This window comes from Hyperoodon ampullatus (genome assembly GCF_949752795.1).
Source record: "Hyperoodon ampullatus genome assembly, chromosome: 13".
Taxonomy (NCBI): domain Eukaryota; kingdom Metazoa; phylum Chordata; class Mammalia; order Artiodactyla; family Ziphiidae; genus Hyperoodon; species Hyperoodon ampullatus.
The window spans coordinates 32,957,489-32,976,584 of record NC_136926.1 but is presented as its reverse complement, the minus strand read 5'-3'; the positions used below and the strand labels follow the sequence as shown (position 1 = coordinate 32,976,584).

The window sequence follows — 19,096 nt, the reverse complement described above, 5'->3', positions numbered from 1 at the left end:
CTTGGCTGCTGTCTGCTGTTCAGTGTAAAGGGAACTGTTGGGAGCTCTGTCGGGCCCTTCCATTAAGGAAACACTTACAATAAATTATCTTAGCCATTGCCCTGGGGCCCCTTCTTGTCCTGTGTGGTTTTCATTCTTAGCTTGGTTGTTTGTCTGTTTGCTTTTTTGTGGATTTGCCCTTTCTTTGTCTTATGCTATCCTTAGGCTGAGAATTTCTTTACAATTATGAAATAAATTACTTACTTCTTGTTTTCCAGGAATTTCTAACAATTTTTAATCTGTTATTAGAACACTTTGTTGGTTTTCAGTGCCCTTGGAGCTATACTTAAAAAATACACCCTTTCTCTAATTCTGAGTGATTGGGAGTGGTACACTCTCTGACCTCCATCCTGACCTAAGTTTTCTTGTACTGCCTTTTCAGCATTGTTTCCCCTTCCAAAGAGATGTGTGTTCTTCATAGCAATATAATACATACACATTGGGGGAAAGTTAGAAAATATGGAAAAGCCAGATGAAAAATGTTTCTAAGGTCTCATGTAAAAGTTTATTTCATTAATATCCAGTATGCTTAATTCTGCAAAAAGTTGCTTTAATCATGGAGTAGAATATTTGCATCTTATTTTGGGAAATGCCATTATATCACAAATGCTGCTAAAAATCTTAGAGCATACGCACAAGGCCTACAGTGCAGCACATGACAATTAGAAGAGTCTCAAATCCATTTGCTGCATAGTGAAAATCAGAGCTTTTCCAATACTCAGTGATGGGAATAAAATATTTGGTTCAGTCATATGTGTTTGTGAGATAATCAGTCTAATGTTTTTCCAGTTTCATAATGAAAAAAAACCCTGAATACTCTTGCTTTTGATTTGTAAATCACTCCAAAATACAGTCATAAAGTCTGATTTTTAAGTAGCATAGTTTAATCAGTAAGCTTCCTGACTTAGACAATTAGAGGTTTATTTTCCTTACAAAATAAGAAGTTTGCGGCTGGTTTGACTAATATCCCTCTCATGGACCTACCAAATTTTTATCTTTCCATTCTGTTCCACTCAGAATACAGGCTAGTATTTAATGCTTACAGGATGTCTGGGCATCACAGGTACCATGCCCATGTTCTGGGAGAAGCATCAGCCAGCTGATTCCATGCACTTCAACAAGAAAACATTAGCCTTCCTGGATGCTCTACCAAGTAGGGTTTCATTCGAATCTCTTTGGACGGAACCATCACATGATCACACTTAGTCCTTTTAGATAGACACACAGCATCTTGGAGCAAGATCATGATATTCATATGTTAAAGAAGAAAAGAAAAGTGGGTTTTGGCAAGCAGGTAGCAGTGTCTGCTTTTGAGACTCATTTCTATTGCAGTGCATGACATCTGTGAGGCTCAGTATCCTTTTGGAGGAATGGGTGAATGCTACCAATTGCACTATAGTCATTAACTCTGTGTATGGCTGTGCATTTATACAGATTCTAGTGTAATGTATAATTGAATAAACAATCACATAGCGAAAGATATGCCTGGATAAAAATGACTTTCATTTCTTTCATTAGCCAGGCGATACCTGTGACAACCGTCCTAGTCAGTTGGATGGCACCCAGGAGGAAAAAGAGCTGCCGGGAGTTATCAAAACAGGTGGTTCCTTGGTAAGTGATAGGAGGACTGGGGGTAAGGATGAAAAGAGAAGCCGTTCTTTCAAGACAATCATGCAAAACTTCAAAACAACGCAACATAATTCAGGTGGCTGGACAACTACAGCTGTCAGCATGCCTATCTACCTTTATTTGATTTGTAGGAAGCCATTCATCAGTAAATGAACCCGAGTTTAATAGTTAAAGCCACAAACAACTACATGCTCTATTAAAACAGATACAAAACCAGAAAACCAACGATGGCAGGCATTTCTTTATGACAGATTTAGTTCCTTTCCATTTTTCTTTTATTTTGAAAACTTCTCATAAGAGTGTTGGTTCCATTGAGTCACAGCTCCACCAGCTATGGACGTCAGGTCTCAGGACAGCAGTAGGTGTCCTCAGGTTGTCCACTGTGTCCCTGGTGCAGGGCGAACACCAGGCATCTTAGTTCTGACCACACTCTTCACCCTAGGTGTCTAGTGCCCCTCCCCTTCCCCATCCCCCTGCCTTTCCCCAGAGCCACTTCCACTCCCCACTTACCCAGAGGAGGGCAAAGTCAGGCAAACATTGGGAGAAAGATCCAGCTTCTGTCAGTTTACAAACGGGAAAGATTGCTTTATTTATGGTTTAGCCAGAGCCTGTTCTCACGTCTGTTTTTACTTGCACTTCTATCCTAAGCTATCTTTTCTCTCCCTTGGTGGAGCTTATGTACTCTACCTTTCCTTTAATTTTTCCATCCTCATATTCCCTCCCCTAACTTCCTCCCAGGTAGAAAAAAGCAAAATGGTGACTCCAATAGGTTCCCTCCTCCCTACTGAGATGGTGTTGGGGAGAGACTGAGTTTCAAAGGCTCTGCTCATACTGACCCCAGATGTGGTTACTCACAGCTTCAGTTGTTTTCCCTCATGATTTGGAGGAGATAGTAGTTGTCTATTTCAAAAGTGTCTCCATTTGATTAGGAGGGAAGCAGATTTTGGAAAAGAATTTACATTATTCCTGGAATATTTCTCTCTGACCACCACTCGTGTGAATGTTGCTGGGATTCTTTTTTCTTTTTTTCATTATGTTTTGTTGACTCTACTAGGTTTTAGGAGAGAAATCTTGGTCATTGACTTAACTCTCCCATTTTATTCCAGAATATAATCCCTATTGTTTACAGAAATAATACATAACTCTTTTTTAAAAAATTTATTTATTTTATTTATTTTTGGCTGTGTTGGGTCTTTGTTACCGCATGCAGGCTTTCTCTAGTTGTGGCGAGCGGGGGCTACTCTTCATTGCGGTGTGCGGGTTTCTCATTGCAGTGGCTTCTCTTGTTGTGGAGCACAGGCTCTAGGCACGCAGGCTTCAGTAGTTGTGGCTCATGGGCTCAGTAGTTGTGGCTCGCAGGCTCAGTAGTTGTGGCTCGTGGGCTCTAGAGTGCAGGCTTAGTAGTTGTGGCGCACGGGCTTAGTTGCTCCCTGGCATGTGGGATCCTCCCAGACCACGGCTCGAACCCATGTCCCCTGCATTGGCAGGCAGATACCTAACCACTGCGCCACCAGGGAAGCCCCAACTCTTTCTTTTTATATTAAAATTATCCACAATTTGTTCTCTGCTGGTATTTCTAAGCTTTAGTTCCCTCGCCTTTTTTTAAAAAATAATATTGATTGATTGATTGATTGATTGATTGATTGATTTGGCTGTGCCGGGTCTTACTTGTGGCACGTGGGATCTTCGTTGCGGCATGCAGGATCTTTTAGTTGCAGCATGTGAACTCTTAGTTGCGGCATGCATGTGGGATCTAGTTCCCTGAACAGGGATTGAACCCGGGCCCCCTGCATTGGGAGTGCAGAGTCTTAGCCACTGGGCCACCAGGGAAGTCCTAGTTCCTTCGACTTAATCACACAAATCCTCTACTTTTGAAAACAAATCAACTTTCTGTTTCAAGAACATAGTTGGAGCTTTCCAGTGATAAAATTTTGTTTGGTCTTTTCTCATCTTTTAAAATGGGCAAAAGATTTGAATAGACACCTCTCCAAGAAAGAGATTTGGATGGTGAATCATCTCATGAAAAGTGCTCAGTATCATTAGTGATTATGGAAATGCACATAAAGCCAAGATGAGATATCTCTACGTACCCTGTAGAATGGCTGAAATTTAAAAAGCTGACCGTATCGACTGGTGCTAAGGATGCAGAGCAACTGAAACTCTCATACATTGCTGGTAGGAATGTAAAATTGTCCATCCACTTTGGAAAATAATTTGGTAGTTTCTTAAAATATTAAGCACATACCTTCCATATAGACCCAGCCATTTTACTCATAGATAATATATATTCATACGAAGACTTATCCACAAATGTTTATAGCTTAATAGCCCCAAACTGGAAAGAACCCAGTTTTACCTGCAGCTAAATATATGAACAGATTGTGATATATAAATACAATAGAATATTTCTCAGCAATAAAAAGCAATGAACATTTGATATACACAGCATGGATGGATCTTAAAATAATTATGCCATGTGAAAGAAGCCAGACAAAAAAGATTCAATTTGTATGAAATTATAGAAAATGTAAACTAACCTATAGTGAGGGAAAGAAGATCAGTGATTGCCTAGGGGTTGGTGAGGAGGAGAGGGAAGGAGGGATGACAAAGGGGCATGAGGACATTTGGGGAGTGCTGGTTTTGTACATTGTCTTGACTGTGGTGATGGTTTCATAGGTCTATATATTTGTCAGAACTCATCAAATTGTATACTTTATAATCTATCTCAAGAAACCTTTACAAAAGAGTCCATATAATATTTTATGATTTCTTTAATATCCAACACATTTATTTTGTAATAAGCTACTTACAATAAAGGAATTGTCTATTATAATATAGATGATTGTCTATTGTCTATATATTATACATGGTTGAATCTTGACTCTAAATCACAAATGCCACTAAATCTGGGCATTTACAAAAGATTTACAACCTGTACAGAAGGCTTACAACCCAGTCTAAAGTCCTTACAAACTACTCTACAAATCACTTGTATAGATAAAAGAAACATTTTCCTTTCGTGCGTGTAGTCAACATAAATGAATTAGTCATTAGAGGTGTTAGTTAATTCAAAGGCAAAGTAGTCCATCTAGTTTATTTCCATCTAGTTTATTTCCAGTGTCTTAAGTGAAACTCAAATAGCTACATTTGCTATTGATTTAAAATTCACTGCAAAATACAATCATACCTTCTGTTAAAACTGATCAATTGCATCTGTGTTTGCTTTGTAGTAAAGAAAATCTAAGGAACCTTGGTTTAAACAAGTAGGAGTTTGTTTTAATCACAAAGTGAGCAACTAATGGTGGATAAACCAAGGCTAGTACAACTGCAGTGCAATGCAGTGCCAACCTTAGCACAAAACTTCTAACTTTTTCCTTTCACGCTGCCACCATAACATGTGGATTTAATTCTTAAGCTTACAAGATGGTTAGCAAACTCTGGATCCCATTAGGAACATGTGCCAACTGACTGTTTGTTGTTAACAGAAAACCTTAGCTCTCCTGGAGAAAACCCACACAGTGGCATTTCTCATATTGCTCATTGACCTACTTTTGCACTCTTACATGACAATCTGGGTTTCTTTTCTCTTCTTTGGTTGCCTGAATCTTATTCCTTTATAAATAAGCTTTTTGTGTTTGCCCTCTCTATCTACAACTTTTTTGAATTTTGAATTTATTGCTGGAATTCTGAACTTTCACAAGAATCAGCCCCTTATTTCATTCATCTTGGTGACTGCTCAGTGAGTTCTTTCTGAGAACTGATTTCTTTCTTCAGTTTATGGACATTGTCTTCTATTATGTCTTAAGTTATTTTTTTCTCCTCATTTTCTATGTTCCCCCCTTCTAGAACACATATTAGATGGTTCCTGCTTTGCTTGAATTGAATTTCAGTATCTCCTAAATTTTCTCTCCTGTTAGTCTGTTTGCTCTGATTTCTTCATCTTTATCTTCCAGATTAGTAATTTTTTTCTTGGTCATGATTCTGTTTTGTTTTGTTTTGTTTTAAGCTTGTCTTTCTCCTTGTACATTTCAGCAAACATATTCTTATTTCCCAAGAACAACTTTTTTCTCTCTGATTTACCCAATATGGTAGCTGTAGGTTCTTGATTCATAGAGCAATAGCCCCTTGAAGATAAGAATTTGTAAGGAAGGAGGTTATTTCTGTGTCTTTTTTATTGATATATATATATATTTTAAAGTGCATGCATTTTAGGTATATAATTCAGTTTGAAGAAGTGTTTTCACTCATATAACTACAGGCAGTCAAAATAGAAAACATTTCCATCACCAAAGAAATTTCTCTCAGGCCTTTTCCAGTCAGTTGTCCTCCCTCTCCTGCAGAGGCAAACCCTATTGAGATTAATATGCACTCTTGTGTCTGGCTTCTTTCACTCAGAATAATTTTTAGATTTATCCATTTGTTGCGTGTATTAGAAATTTAGTACTTTTATTACTAACAATAATCCATTGTGTAAATATACTACTATTGGTGTATCTATTCACCTGATGATGGACATGTGGACCGTTTCCAGTTTTGAGCTATTATGAATAATGCCGCCAATACATTCATTTAGTATAAAGGATGTATATTCTGATTTCTCATTGGTAAAGATGCAACATAATTCAGATTGTTGGCAAACAAGCCATCCTCAGCCCCATCACCCATAACTCTTAAACTCAGCTAGGAATAATTCAATAAATCAAAAATAACTAAATTCTATCTTTTAAAGAAAGCATCTACAGGCAGAAACAACAACAACAGAAACTAATTTTTTAAACGTGTATTCTAAGTGGAGGATGTTGTCAACTAAAGCTTGGTCCTTGTGGGTGAGCTCATATGGAAAAATAACAGATTACCATGTAAATTTTTTTTCATTATTTTCAGCATCAACTAAGAAACAAAAATTTAGTTTTTCCCAGTTATTTTCCAAACGTAAACATCTTGTGTGGAGAACATGCTAGCTTTTGGAATGCGTAGCAGTAAGTGATACAAGCAGTGGAGTCCTGCCCACATGCAAGCACCATCTGATTAGGGAAGCACACATCTCCTGTCAGGTGACAGCAAGAGTCCCCAAGTTTACAGTGCAGGGAGAGCTTCTCACCAAGACTATGGATCCTGGATGTTTTTTCCTGTCCAGCTCTGCAGTCCCTCCACCATACCCCTGTCTATCAGAATCCTGTCACAGCAAGAGGGTGGGATGACCCACCAAAGCCTCCATCAGGGCTGAAAGTGTTCAACAAGGCAGAAGACACCAGCACATTTTCAGGTGGAACTACCACCCCTGGGCCCCTAAAGTTGTCTGCAATCATAATGCAAGTCTTTATTAATTTTGATTGATTACTGTAGGGAATTGCTGTATGTTTCCTCTGCAATTGAGTAGGTTGATTTTACTAAAAGGCCAAAATTGTTGATTGTGTGTTTTTTTGCGAGTGGCTGGGGTGTACTTAACTTTAAGATGCATAGAAGGGGCAGGTGGGTTAGTGCAGTAAACACTCCCCAAATGCAAAACTGATGAAGGGAATGAAGAATTCTTCATCCAGGCAAAGCTGATTTCATTTTCAGTCGCCCCTCCATTTCTTTTGTTGTGGTCTCCCAAGTTCCTTCTCTTTTAGACCCCCTCCTCCTTCAGTATCCATGGGGGATTGGTTCCAGGACCCCCCAGGATACCAAAATCCATGTGTGCTCAAGTCCCTTACATAAAATGGTGTGGTATGTGCATATAACCTACACACACCCTCCTGAATACTTTAAATCATCTCTAGATTACTTATAATACCTAACACAGTGTAAATGCTATATAAATAGTCACTGGCGTATGCAAAATTCAAGTTTTGTTTTTTTGGAAATTTCTGGAATTTTTTTTCAAATATTATCCATCTGGGTTGGATGAATCTGCAAATGTAGAACCTGTGGAGACAGGGGGTCAACTGTACTCAAACTAGGAGCCCACCCACCCCAAAGCAGTTAGCTCATTTTATTTAGACAGAATTGGGGGGGTGTGGTTCTAGGGTTATATTTAGGGGCTGTCTGCATATTTAAAGAGGGATGGTCTACTTGACCTCTATCGATATTTTGTAAACAGCTCTTAACTATATGCCTGTGGCCCTTTCCTACTCTTTGTACATTCTGTTATTTTTCTCTTCCCTCTCTAAAAAATTTTCTTTTATGCTGTTTTCAAGTAGAGGTTTTTTTTTTACCAAATCAATTCTATTAGCTTTTCTTCTAGAAATTTCTATCAGCTATGGAATTCTTTGCTGGTTTCCATTGCTGTTAACAATCTGTTTCTTTAAAATATATATATATATATATACATATATATATATATATATGTTTTCTGCCATTTTTAGTGATTTGGAGTGAGGGGAGTTAGGTGACTGTCAGCTTGCCATCTTGACTTAAATTTCTTGTGCTAGATCTTGTGTTCTATTTGTTCCTTTAAAGAAAAAAGAGTCCTATGTTTATTTTATAAAGTAACACATACCATCTATAGAAAATTTAGAAAATGTGGTCAAGAAAGATGAGTGACAGTTTTTTAAAAAACAAAATATCATATGTTTTTATAAGTATCAAATATATTCGATTTTGCCATAAGGTTCCTTCAGTAAAGAAAAGAATATTCATTTATTAAATTTCAGTAATGCCCTCGTACACTAAAGCAAAAATCTACTTCAAGCTTTATAAATGAAAAAACAATTTGGTGCTATTGCTATTGAATTCTAATCACTGTGAAAGATAGTCCTAGGGTCTGTTTAAAAAAAATAAGATTAGACAAGTTAAGTTTGTGTTTGGCTGCATGTAATAGAAAAGTCAGAGTTGCTTTGCTTCACGTGGAGATGCTTAAGAGGGGGTGGTCCAAGTGTGACAGGGCAGCCACGTGATACCCCTTAGCACAGACCCAGCCATCTCTGCCATCCATCATCCACATTGGAGCAAGATGCCTGGAAACTCCAGGCTGTCACCTAGAGTGCTGTCATGAGCATGTAGCAGCTGACCCTACTCTTTTTGGTCAGGAAAGCCTTAACTTTTCTGGAGACACTCTTCTTAATATTACACTTACACCTCATTGACCACACTTGTCACATGATCACTTTTAGCTGCAAAGAAGCCTGGAAATCAAGTTCTCTGGTTTAACACCTCACTCCCTGGAACAAAACCAAGATATTGTTAAGGTAAATGGAATTTGTGGCAGACAAGAGCAGTGTCTGCCACAGGGCCAGGGTGTGTCAGAGGGCCAGGCATTTAGGTGGTTCGCAGTGATGAACCCTGAAGGGCTGGTGCAGTTGCCCATGCCCTGGCAGTCATAACTCTATGTATTGCCACACATATCTAAATACGTACGCATAGTGGAATACACAAACATGTTAGAAAGTATTTGCCTGAATAAGAATGGTGCTTTCATTTCTCCATTTAGCCAGATGATGCGTCTTTCAACATTCCTACCCTGTCAGATGGGTCCCGAGATGAAGAAGGGAGTTTTGCAGTTCCCAGGAGTGGCTCCATGGTAAGTCATCGCATGCCCAGATGATTGCATGTCAGGGCAAAATTGCAAATTCAAGGCAAGAAGAAGCAATTTCTTTCAGACAGATGAGAAAAATTTGAACTAACACTGTGAGGAAACCATAGCTGCCAATAGACCCATCAGCCTTACAACAATTAGGAAGAAAGAGACTTAAAACCGAGGAATGAATAGACCAGTTTGAAAGAGGACTCCATAAATTAATACTGATGCAGTGTTCTTTAGGAGCCTCAGACATGGAGCGATTTGTTAACTTTTGTCCCCTTGTCTGAGTTCATATGATCTGTCCTAACTCTGCCATCTTAACTCAGAAGTCCTTTTACCTTCAGGATAAATTAAAATTTCCTCCTCCTGATATTGAAGGCTCTCCACTGTTGCCTGTGTATCCAGCGTTGGATCTCAGGACTCATCCAAACAAACCCTCCACTTACGACAGATTCACTCACGCGGCCTTGAGTAGTAGAACTTCTACTTTTCTTTGTCTCAAACTCTCGTCATTCCTCCCCCCGCCCCACCTCCACTGGGAACCCCCAATTGGTGTTTCTGTGCAGGAGCCCTGGCAGGGTGTGGCATAATGGGCCAGAAGAAGTGAGAGACCCTGTTAGATAAAGTAGTGGTTCTCTACTGGCAAGTTGATGGAAGGCAAAAGAGCACGACAAGACGGGCAGGTGGAGGGGGCACATTCAGTGTCCTCCTGGGCAGTAGTTTCTCGTCTGTTGTCGAGTTTGATATACCGGGTAGTTGATAATGCACGACGCACTCCCAGCGCACCCCCATTGTTCAGGGAGATAATGCTATTAGCCCCATGTGAATGAGTTTTTCTGTTGTGTTTTTAGATTTTTGGTTATGAGGTTGTTTTCTTTTGTTTCATAGTGATCATTTAAGAAGCATAAAATAATGTGAGTGATTTTTGTTAGTAGCACTCACTACAGGTTATATCACTGATAGGCTAAGGGTTACCCACAGTTTCTGACCTACTGACTTTAAATTCAGCTGTTACTTTCACATTTAAGACCACGCATTGGAATGCAAATAAGTGAGAATATCTCTATTTTAGAGATAATCTCCAGTTCACCCCACTTAGTGATGAAAACAAAGTAAGTCATTTGCAAACTGGTAACTCCTAGAAATGAGGAGTTTCCTACAGTAGACCTTACATGGTTGTGCTGTCCCCCCGTGACCAGGGATTCCTGTTCTAAGTAAGGCCTTGCCCAGGATCCTTCATTTTCAGTCTCAGCTGGAGGTACCCATGTGCCCAAGACTCAGCCCTAAGTCTTAGCCTCACCTCTACCTGTCTTCTCTGACACCTATTGATTTTATCTTGTACATAGTTCTAGAATATGTCTACTCCCCTCTTTTCCTACAACTACTTCCTTAATACAGAAACTCATCATCTTTCTGTGTTACTGAAGCAGCCGCCTAAGTGATCTCCCGGACTTTAGCTTATACCCTCCATCTCATCCTCGCCGTGGCTGCAAGTCATCGGTCTAAAATGCAAGTCTTGCTCCATGCCTGCAGCAGTTCTCCCCACTTTCTAGTTAGTGTTAGTGTTAGGTAGTTAGAAAACTCCTGTCTCTGACCCCTTGTCTGTCCCCTAGCTGAATTCACCTGTTCTATAAGCCAACAAGAAAGTACTGTGTGTAGTTCTGTGCACACACCAAGCAGAATTTGAAGCATGGTGTTTGCACCATTGAGTTGCTAAAGCAGAGGAGGTTGGGTAGGCCTGTTTTCTAGGCTTTTCCATGGCAGCTCTGTGACCACAATGCTTGTGACGTTTTTCTATTTCTTCATTCTTTGCTGATACATTGATTTATTCATTCACCAAACCTTTATTGAACACGTGTTGTCTACAGATAGGATCCTTGAAAGTTTGACAGTGTAAGAGAAAGAAAATGATCTTGCATGGCAGTTATAGATAGAGCTTCCTGGGGTAAGTTAGTCACTCAGATTTCGTTTTTGTTTTCATTTTGTTTTTCTGAAAACTGATTGAATGTCAATAATGACATAAGTAAAAGTTTCAGCAGTAATGACACTCAAAAAATTTTCATTGGTACCTGTCTCCAGTGTGACTTACTTTGGATTGTTTGTTACTCATAATATCTTTACTTTGAAATGTTAAACAAATTGGTTAGTTGCTAAAGTAGCCCACAGGTGCCAACTTAACTCTTTCTGCACCTGTACTGAAAATCATTCTAGAACTTCTTACCATGACGTAAACACATTTTTGACTTCCCTGCTTCTTGATTATAAGGAGCCATGGGCACCCCAGTTTGGTTCCCCAGTTTCTCCTACATGGTGGGATTTCCAGTGATCCAGTGCAGTGGAGGCAAGGGCTTCAGGGGTCCTGGCCATGATGCCTATAAAGGTAAATCTCGCCGGCCTGTCAGGGAAAATCTCACTGACTATTTACTGTTATCTCCAAGACTCCAGAGGCTCTTGACAACTATCACTATTGGCATTTATGTTGTGGAATGGGATAAAGTAGGTAACCTAACTTTATCTTTTCCAAGGGGATAGCCTTGGCTTGACCAACATCTTGTTTTTTCATTCTTTCATCTTTTTTACTTGTTTGATTTGCACCTTTATGATAAGTGAATTCTCTACATATACAGGGTCTATCCTAATTACTATGACTCTATGTTTTGTTTATTTAAATTTGTTACAAGTTTGCCATTATTGTTTAGAATCAAAATTTTCTTTCCTCTTCTCAGAAATTTTTTTCTTTCAGATGAACTTATATTGAGGCTATCACTACCCATTAAATAAAAATCTTGTTAGTACTCCACTAAGAATTTCGTTGAATTTAAAGATTGTCAGAGAGAATTCACATCTTAAAATATTGCATCTTCCCACTGAGAAAAAATTGTGTCTTTCCATTCATTTGTATCTTCTATCCTTCAATAAAATTTCATAATTTCCTCTCATATTTTTTCCTACACATTTTTTCATTTGTTAGTTACTAGGAACTTAATAGCTTTCATTGGTATTTTAAATGGTAGGGGTTTTTCATGGTATCTTCTTGTCTGTTTTTGTGGATATACAAGGAAAGTATTTTTGTTACTCAAAAAAGTCTCTCTTATAGTTTCCTTTCTGAAAATTCTTTTTTATTTCTTAGAATTTTTCATTTGATTTTATAATTTGTGCAGACATCATCTGAAATACTGAAAATTTTATTTGCCCAATCTTTAAAATACAGTTAGCCCTCTTTATTTTTAGGTTCTGCATTCTAGGATTCAACCAACTGCAGGTTGAAAATATTCAGAAAAAAAAAAAAATCCCAGAAAGTTCCAAAAAGCAAAACTTGAATTTGCTGTGCACCAGCAACTATTTACATAGCATTTACATTGTATTAGGTGTTATAAGTAATCTAGAAATGATTTAAAGTATACGGAAGGATATGCATAGGTTATATGCAAATGCCACAACGTTTTGTATAAGGGACTTGAGCATTTGAGGATTTTGGTATCCTTGGGGGTCCTGGAACCAATCCCCCATGAATACCAAGGGACGATTGTAGTTATTCATCTTATTTACTTTTCTTACCTTATTGAACCAACCTCAAGCACTTATAACATTGAATAATAATTATGGAGATCTTTTGATACATTTTTGATTTTCTCATGAATTCTTCTAAGTTTCACTATTAAGAAGAATATTTGTTCTGGGTTTCTGAGCCTTGTAGTTACTTTTATCAGGAGTAGAGATTGAGTTATATCAAATGATTGTATCATCTATTAAAATGAATGTATTGTTTTTCTTCTTTAAAAGGCAATTACTTTAGGAAATTACATTGATAGGTTTTTCTAATGTTGAACTATAATTTCATTGCTTAGTTAAACCCTACTTGTGTTATATTATTCTTTTTTTATGCTACTGAATATGATTTGCTACCATTTTAGCATTTTTAACCACTCTTCTAGTAAGTGGGGTTAGCCTATAATACATAATTTCTTTTTGTTATTACCAGAGTTATGCTAATCTTGGTACAAACATGTTGAGAACTTTGAATCTTTTTCAGTATTTTGGAGCTAGTTATTAAACTTTGGTGTAAACATATAATCTGTAAAAACTATTATATACAGTTTTATGCCAAGGCCTGGCATCACTGTAGACCTAATGCTTTGATTAATTTTTCAAATGATATGGTTTAGGGATTATATTCCTTTCAATCCCAACTTATATGAATTTGGTAATGTGTGTTTGTTCTAGCAAAACATCCAGTTCATTTAAAATTTCAATATATGTTGGTGTGTGTGTGTGTGTAAACACATATGTACACAAATACATATATGTACATACACACATTTGTTTAGGTGCATAATTTTAAAATTTTCTGTGAAGGTAGCTATTACTCCTTTTTTCTTCGTAAAATTTATGTCTATCAGAATGTAAATACTTGCCTGTGTTGGCAGTATGTTTTTTTAAAGTCACTACCTTTAATTAATTAAGCCTACTTTTTCTATCGTATTAATTTTTTTCATTCATTCTTGGGTCTACTTGGATAATTTTTCCTAGTCTCTTGGATTATAAACATTTTTCTTCTTTTTTATTTTTTTGAAATATATACTCATTTTAATGTCAGACACAAAAATTTCAGATATCCCTTTTTAGAAGAATTTGCTCGGAACTTATCCATTACATCAGCAACTTTTTTTTTTTTCCTGAATTTAATTTAATTTTTTTTTATACAGCAGGTTCTTATTAGTCATCAATTTTATACACATCAGTGTATACATGTCAATCCCAATTGCCCAATTCATCACACCACCACCCCCAGCCCCCTGCCGCTTTCCCCCCCTTGGAGTCCATTTATTTTTAAACTTTATTACTTGTGTTTAAGGTTAAGAAGTAATCTGAATAATACTTCGGCTATTCACATGGATTTTTGGAATTTATTACTCTCATTGTCCTTAATATTTAGTTTATAATTTCAGATGTCATAGATGGCATCGGAATGCCTTTAAATTCACATTTGGATAGATTTTGTTATTTTTATTATATTTTTTATTTCAAAATTGGTTATGTATTTGTCAGTGAATGTGGCTTATTTACGTTCATCTCTGGGGAATTTGGCACAGTGGATGCAAGAGGTGGTTTTATCAGTTCTGATCTCAGATGCAGAAGAGGAATATGGGGAGCCTTATTGTCTGTAATGACTGAAGCACAAGCAGACTTAGTGTATAGAGTTATAACACATAGATTGCAACCATGAGAAAAAAACCAAGCAGCCAGTCAGGAAGGTCAGAAACATCTTTTGAGTCGGTGAGTTTCTCCTGTAAGTAATGAACACGGAAAATATTTGGTATGGTGTTTCTTTAATGTGAAAGAAATATCAGATAGTCAAAGTCTAGTTTTAAGAGAACTCAAGCAGATAGTGCTAACCTTCTAAATGTTGGAATTTAAAATAATAATCCTTCAACCCTTACTCTCCAATCCCAGTGCAGTAGGATTTGGGCAGCAGAGCAAGCGTTGGTAGCTAGGAAGCTTTGCCTCTCCTAAAGCAGCTGAGGCCCCAGTGGGAAACTCTAGTGGCTGGTCATGTAGGGAAATGGTAGGATCCATTATGGACAAGCTAGGGAAGTTTGTTTTAAATGGGAGTGGCATTTATGTTTGAAATACATTAAAATCACTAGTGAAAATATTTTAAAGATTCTAATATTAATATGTTTAATGAGTAAATGGATGTTTTAAAATTATGAATACCAAGCACTGAGCCTTTTCATTCAACCTGTTTCAAAACTCATGGTCCCTTTACTGGCAGAGAGATCTTCCTTTTCATTTTCACCAAGTCATCCCCCTGCTTTAACACATGAATGTTCTTTTGTTTGTTCTGTTGTGTTTTAACCCTTATGAGTCTAAGTCTGAGAACCTCTACCTGGCTTTCAAAACCTTCTTGACTAACATATTTCTCATATTTTTCTAATACCTTGTCTCAACTCCTGGCAAATCAGGCTCTCCGTGATCCTCTCATGAAGCCAAAATGCTTCAGATTTCCATACCTAAAATTTATAATTCCATGTCTGGCCTGAATGCTTTGCCCGTCTCCCTGCCTTTGTAAGTCCTTTTCATCATTCCTTGAGTTCCAGTGCAAGGTCAGCCACCTCTTCAGTGAAACCTTTTGGGTGGCACCTCTTTCCTCTCCTTTACTCTCCAGTAAACACTAGTAGTGTAGAAATTAGCTCTTAAGAGTGGATTGTCTTTTAATAATGTTCCATAAATGTTACTCTCTTCTCCTCATTATAAATAGCTAAAGAGCAAGGGTCACGATTTAAATTTCTGCTTCCCCCAGGAAAGTCCCAGAATAATTTATATTACAAAAAGTGGGACCTCAGTCAATACTGTAGGCTGGCTGGAGGCCAGTTAAACCAGACAGCAGATGGCACTTCTCCACTTTACAGATTACAAAATTGAGATTTAGTCCATTCAAGGATCCCAAGCCATCAGCTTCAAGCCTTACATGAGTGTTTCTCAATTTTCAGGAGTGTTCTCTTCTATAGATGAGTTATTACAAAGTTTAATAAAACATTTCTTTCTAGAAAAACGTAAGGAAACCACTGAAAAGTGTTCCACATCTTTTTAAGGATTTCAGTGTATAGGTAATCTTTAATCTGTAGTGTTAGTTTTTAGAGCCACCAGTTACATAATTGAGCATCTGTATTTTAATAGTTGGCAATATATTCACATTCTGTTTACACAGTAAGGTATGTTATCTCCTTTGGAATAAAATAGGAAAAAGAGAACGCAAAGCTCAGCATTCGAGATTCCCTTGTGCAATTTGTAGTACATAATAAAGGATCTTTCATGAAGCAGGTGTTCACTTCATATTGCTAAATAAATATGAGTGTAAAAGAAACGACATCAGGCTCTGGGGAAAAAAGAACAGACTTATGTGTGAAGAGCATAAAAAAGATTCTTGATGGAATAGCAGATTTTCACCCTCACACATACTCACAGCTGATAACTTCCATGTTAAAATTTATATTGGTAGAAATGGTAGAATTTGTGTGTAAGTTTTTACTAGTACCTATCCAACCTGAGTTAGAGCTCTACAAAGCTCTACAGAGCTCTACAAAGTTAATTACTCAACTTCTGATAACATTGCAGGGGAGTGCAGTGCTTTGGCAGGATTGCAGTGAAGAAAGTAGGAAATTAATTAAGAGAGGACACTGAACTAGAAAACGTACTTAAATTTTTGGTAGTTATTATCACTCTGTATTTCCTAGCAAAGAAGTTAATGTATGAGTATATTAATAGTAGCTAACCCTCATGCAGTACTCACTATGTGCCAGATATTGTTCCATGTGATTTATAGTCATTTAAAATTCATAATAACTTGTTGAAATATGTTCTATTATCATCTTCATTTTACAGATCAGGAGATTAAGCAATAGAGAGTCCTGTAACTTGCTTGAAGTCACACGAAGTGGAAGAACCAGGATTAGAATCCAAGCAATCTGGCTCCAGCATCCCTGTTACTAGCCATCTAGCTATGTCATGACTTAGAGTTTACGACCAAAATGTGTGACCAGCTGCATCAAGAATAACAAATATAATAATCGTCAAACTATGTGACATCAAGCATTGTAATTTTTACGTTAGGAACTGTATGACAACAAACATTTAAGAAGATGTGGTTATTTTGACCTTGACTTAGTTCTCTTTTGAGAAAACTGTGTGAGCTGTACAGGTCTGAACTGAGTGAGAAAACAAAGGAAATCAGATGCAAGCCCTTCATGGAATCAAGAATTGCTTTTTGTGAAAAGAATTCAAATACACTGCAGAACATAAATCAGGTTGAAACGTAAGGTAGACTGTATTTATGATAAGCTGTTTTGTGTTCGTCTTCCCTTGTTTCACAGTCTACCCTGGAGACTATTCCAGATGTGCCAGCTCATTCCAATGGCTCAGCAGACCCTGGACAGTCGGTGCAGAACGCAGTGAGTGGTGAGTGACACAAACTCCTACTGTACTCAGGCTGTGTCTTTTTGCTTTTGTGCTGGCACTCAATTCAGTGAGAAGTGAATTTCTGAAAGCAAAATGTAAGTGTGTTTTCTCCCCTTTTTGATTGTCACCCGGGCCTCTCCTCCCATCACTTCCAAATAGCCCATCTGTCATACCAGACAAAACTAATTGAACAAGATTGGAAGCAGAATCTTTTCCCCCTTATTCCCACTGCATCATTTAGAAACTACTCACTTAGGCAGTGTCTTTGATTTGGGGCCTCTCTCACAGGTAATCTGGATCTGCTTAACAGTATCAAGCAGACCAGGAAGTAGACCACTTCCAAGAACCTCGAATTATGCTCAAGTAAATGCAGCAGCAGAGCAGCTTGTGATATACAGAGTAACAGGGTTAGCTTTTAAATGGGCCTCTTCCACTTGAGCATTGGATACTCTGCATGGGCTCAGTATGGAATCTCAAATCCTCCTTGTTAGAAATAGGTCCCTTTAGGCCACACTTTTATGATTCCTCAAAATTTTCCCTAAATAATGCACCGTCTTCTCAGATACAGCAGAACCCCATACTTGCAGCATTAGCTTCAAAACTCAAATAAGTTGGGGTGATGAAAATGTTCTAAAATTGACCGATGGTTGTACAACTCTGCAAATATCCTAAAAACCGTTGACTGTACACTTCAAATGAGTGAATTCTAGGCATGTGGATTACATTTTAATAAAGCTGTTTCCAATAAAAAAGAAAAATCGAAGAGAATGGATTTGCTGTAAATTATTCCACATCATTCTACTTGCTGCCATATTGTTATTCAGTTCAACTCATACCACTAAAAGATAAAAGTCTACCTGAAGTAGTCTGGTGATTTGGAGTATCGGCCTGTATAATCAACACTGTCCAAAGAATCTGTCCATAGGTCCTTAAGAAGTTAGCGTTTTATTTAACAATTAATCTTACTCTGATTTGCATGCAAGCCTCTGTATGATGAGTGAAAATCTTAACTGTGCCCTCATTATTTTCTGAGTTCTTACTGTATCCATTTATTGTGTTTTAATTCAGTATAACTGTTTAGAATTTTAAATTTGTTGATTTACAAATTTCTCTGTTAAACTTTTAATTGAGATTAACTAGGTCTTCTATCATTTCTATCTTTTGTTCCTTTTGTTCTATTTGGTTTTCATTTAGTCACTGTCTATAGAAAAGGGTAAAAGAGATGAGCTCTTTTTTTTGTAATCAAATAATTCTTTTCATGACATATGAACAGTTTTGCCAGGCAATGAAACAAGATGACAAGCCAAACTCTTAGTCAAAAATCAGATTTAGGTTTACCCAAATGATTTCACTTGTTTTTGGTAAGGAATCTATTGTCTTAATTTCAGACTTGAGAGAAACATGGATATGGGACACTACTTGTCACCCATTTAGCTTTGTAATGTGCATGATACGAGGTCAGGTAACGATACAGAATCACAAGAATTAGGATTAATTCACCTGAACAAATCTAGTAGTGAAGGGCAAACTGAATTTGAACAAATCTTAAGAGGTACAGTTCCACAGTTTGGGAAAAAACCCAAGAGGAATGAAAGTAGGCAGGAATTTTCTGTGGGGCCTCCACCCTTTCTCCCTCTGCTTTAAGCTTTTGCTGCCCCAAGAGCAGCAACGTTGGGTCTGGATGGACTTAATTTTAATATCATGAGAATATATAGAAATATTTCATTTTGGTCTTTCTAATAATCTAATAATCTTCAGTGCTTTTCATGAGACATAAACATCTAAAATTAAAAACATCAGATTAAATAGAAAGTTTGTTTGGATGACAATTATAGAAGTTTGTTCATGTGGAAATTTGATGACACTACATCAATTACTTAACTGAAATCATTCTGGGTGAGTCTAATACTTTTCCTGGGATGTAAACATTCTAACGTGCTTATGGATTAACTTGTAAATATTTTGTGC

The 19,096-nt window shown here is 37.4% G+C and overlaps 1 protein-coding gene across 1 annotated transcript in view; it reads left to right on the top strand.

The window, feature by feature from the left end:
* The window catches only part of ARHGAP28 (Rho GTPase activating protein 28), a gene marked incomplete at its 3' end in the record, with an annotated part of 146,383 nt that overhangs the window by 93,502 nt on the left and 33,785 nt on the right, over positions 1 to 19,096 (top strand). The window contains exons 5-7 of the mRNA XM_079717205.1: positions 1,558 to 1,650; positions 9,080 to 9,169; positions 17,044 to 17,128. Of these exons, the coding sequence (XP_079573331.1) occupies positions 1,558 to 1,650; positions 9,080 to 9,169; positions 17,044 to 17,128 (268 nt within the window). The remainder of the gene's footprint in view (positions 1 to 1,557; positions 1,651 to 9,079; positions 9,170 to 17,043; positions 17,129 to 19,096) is intronic.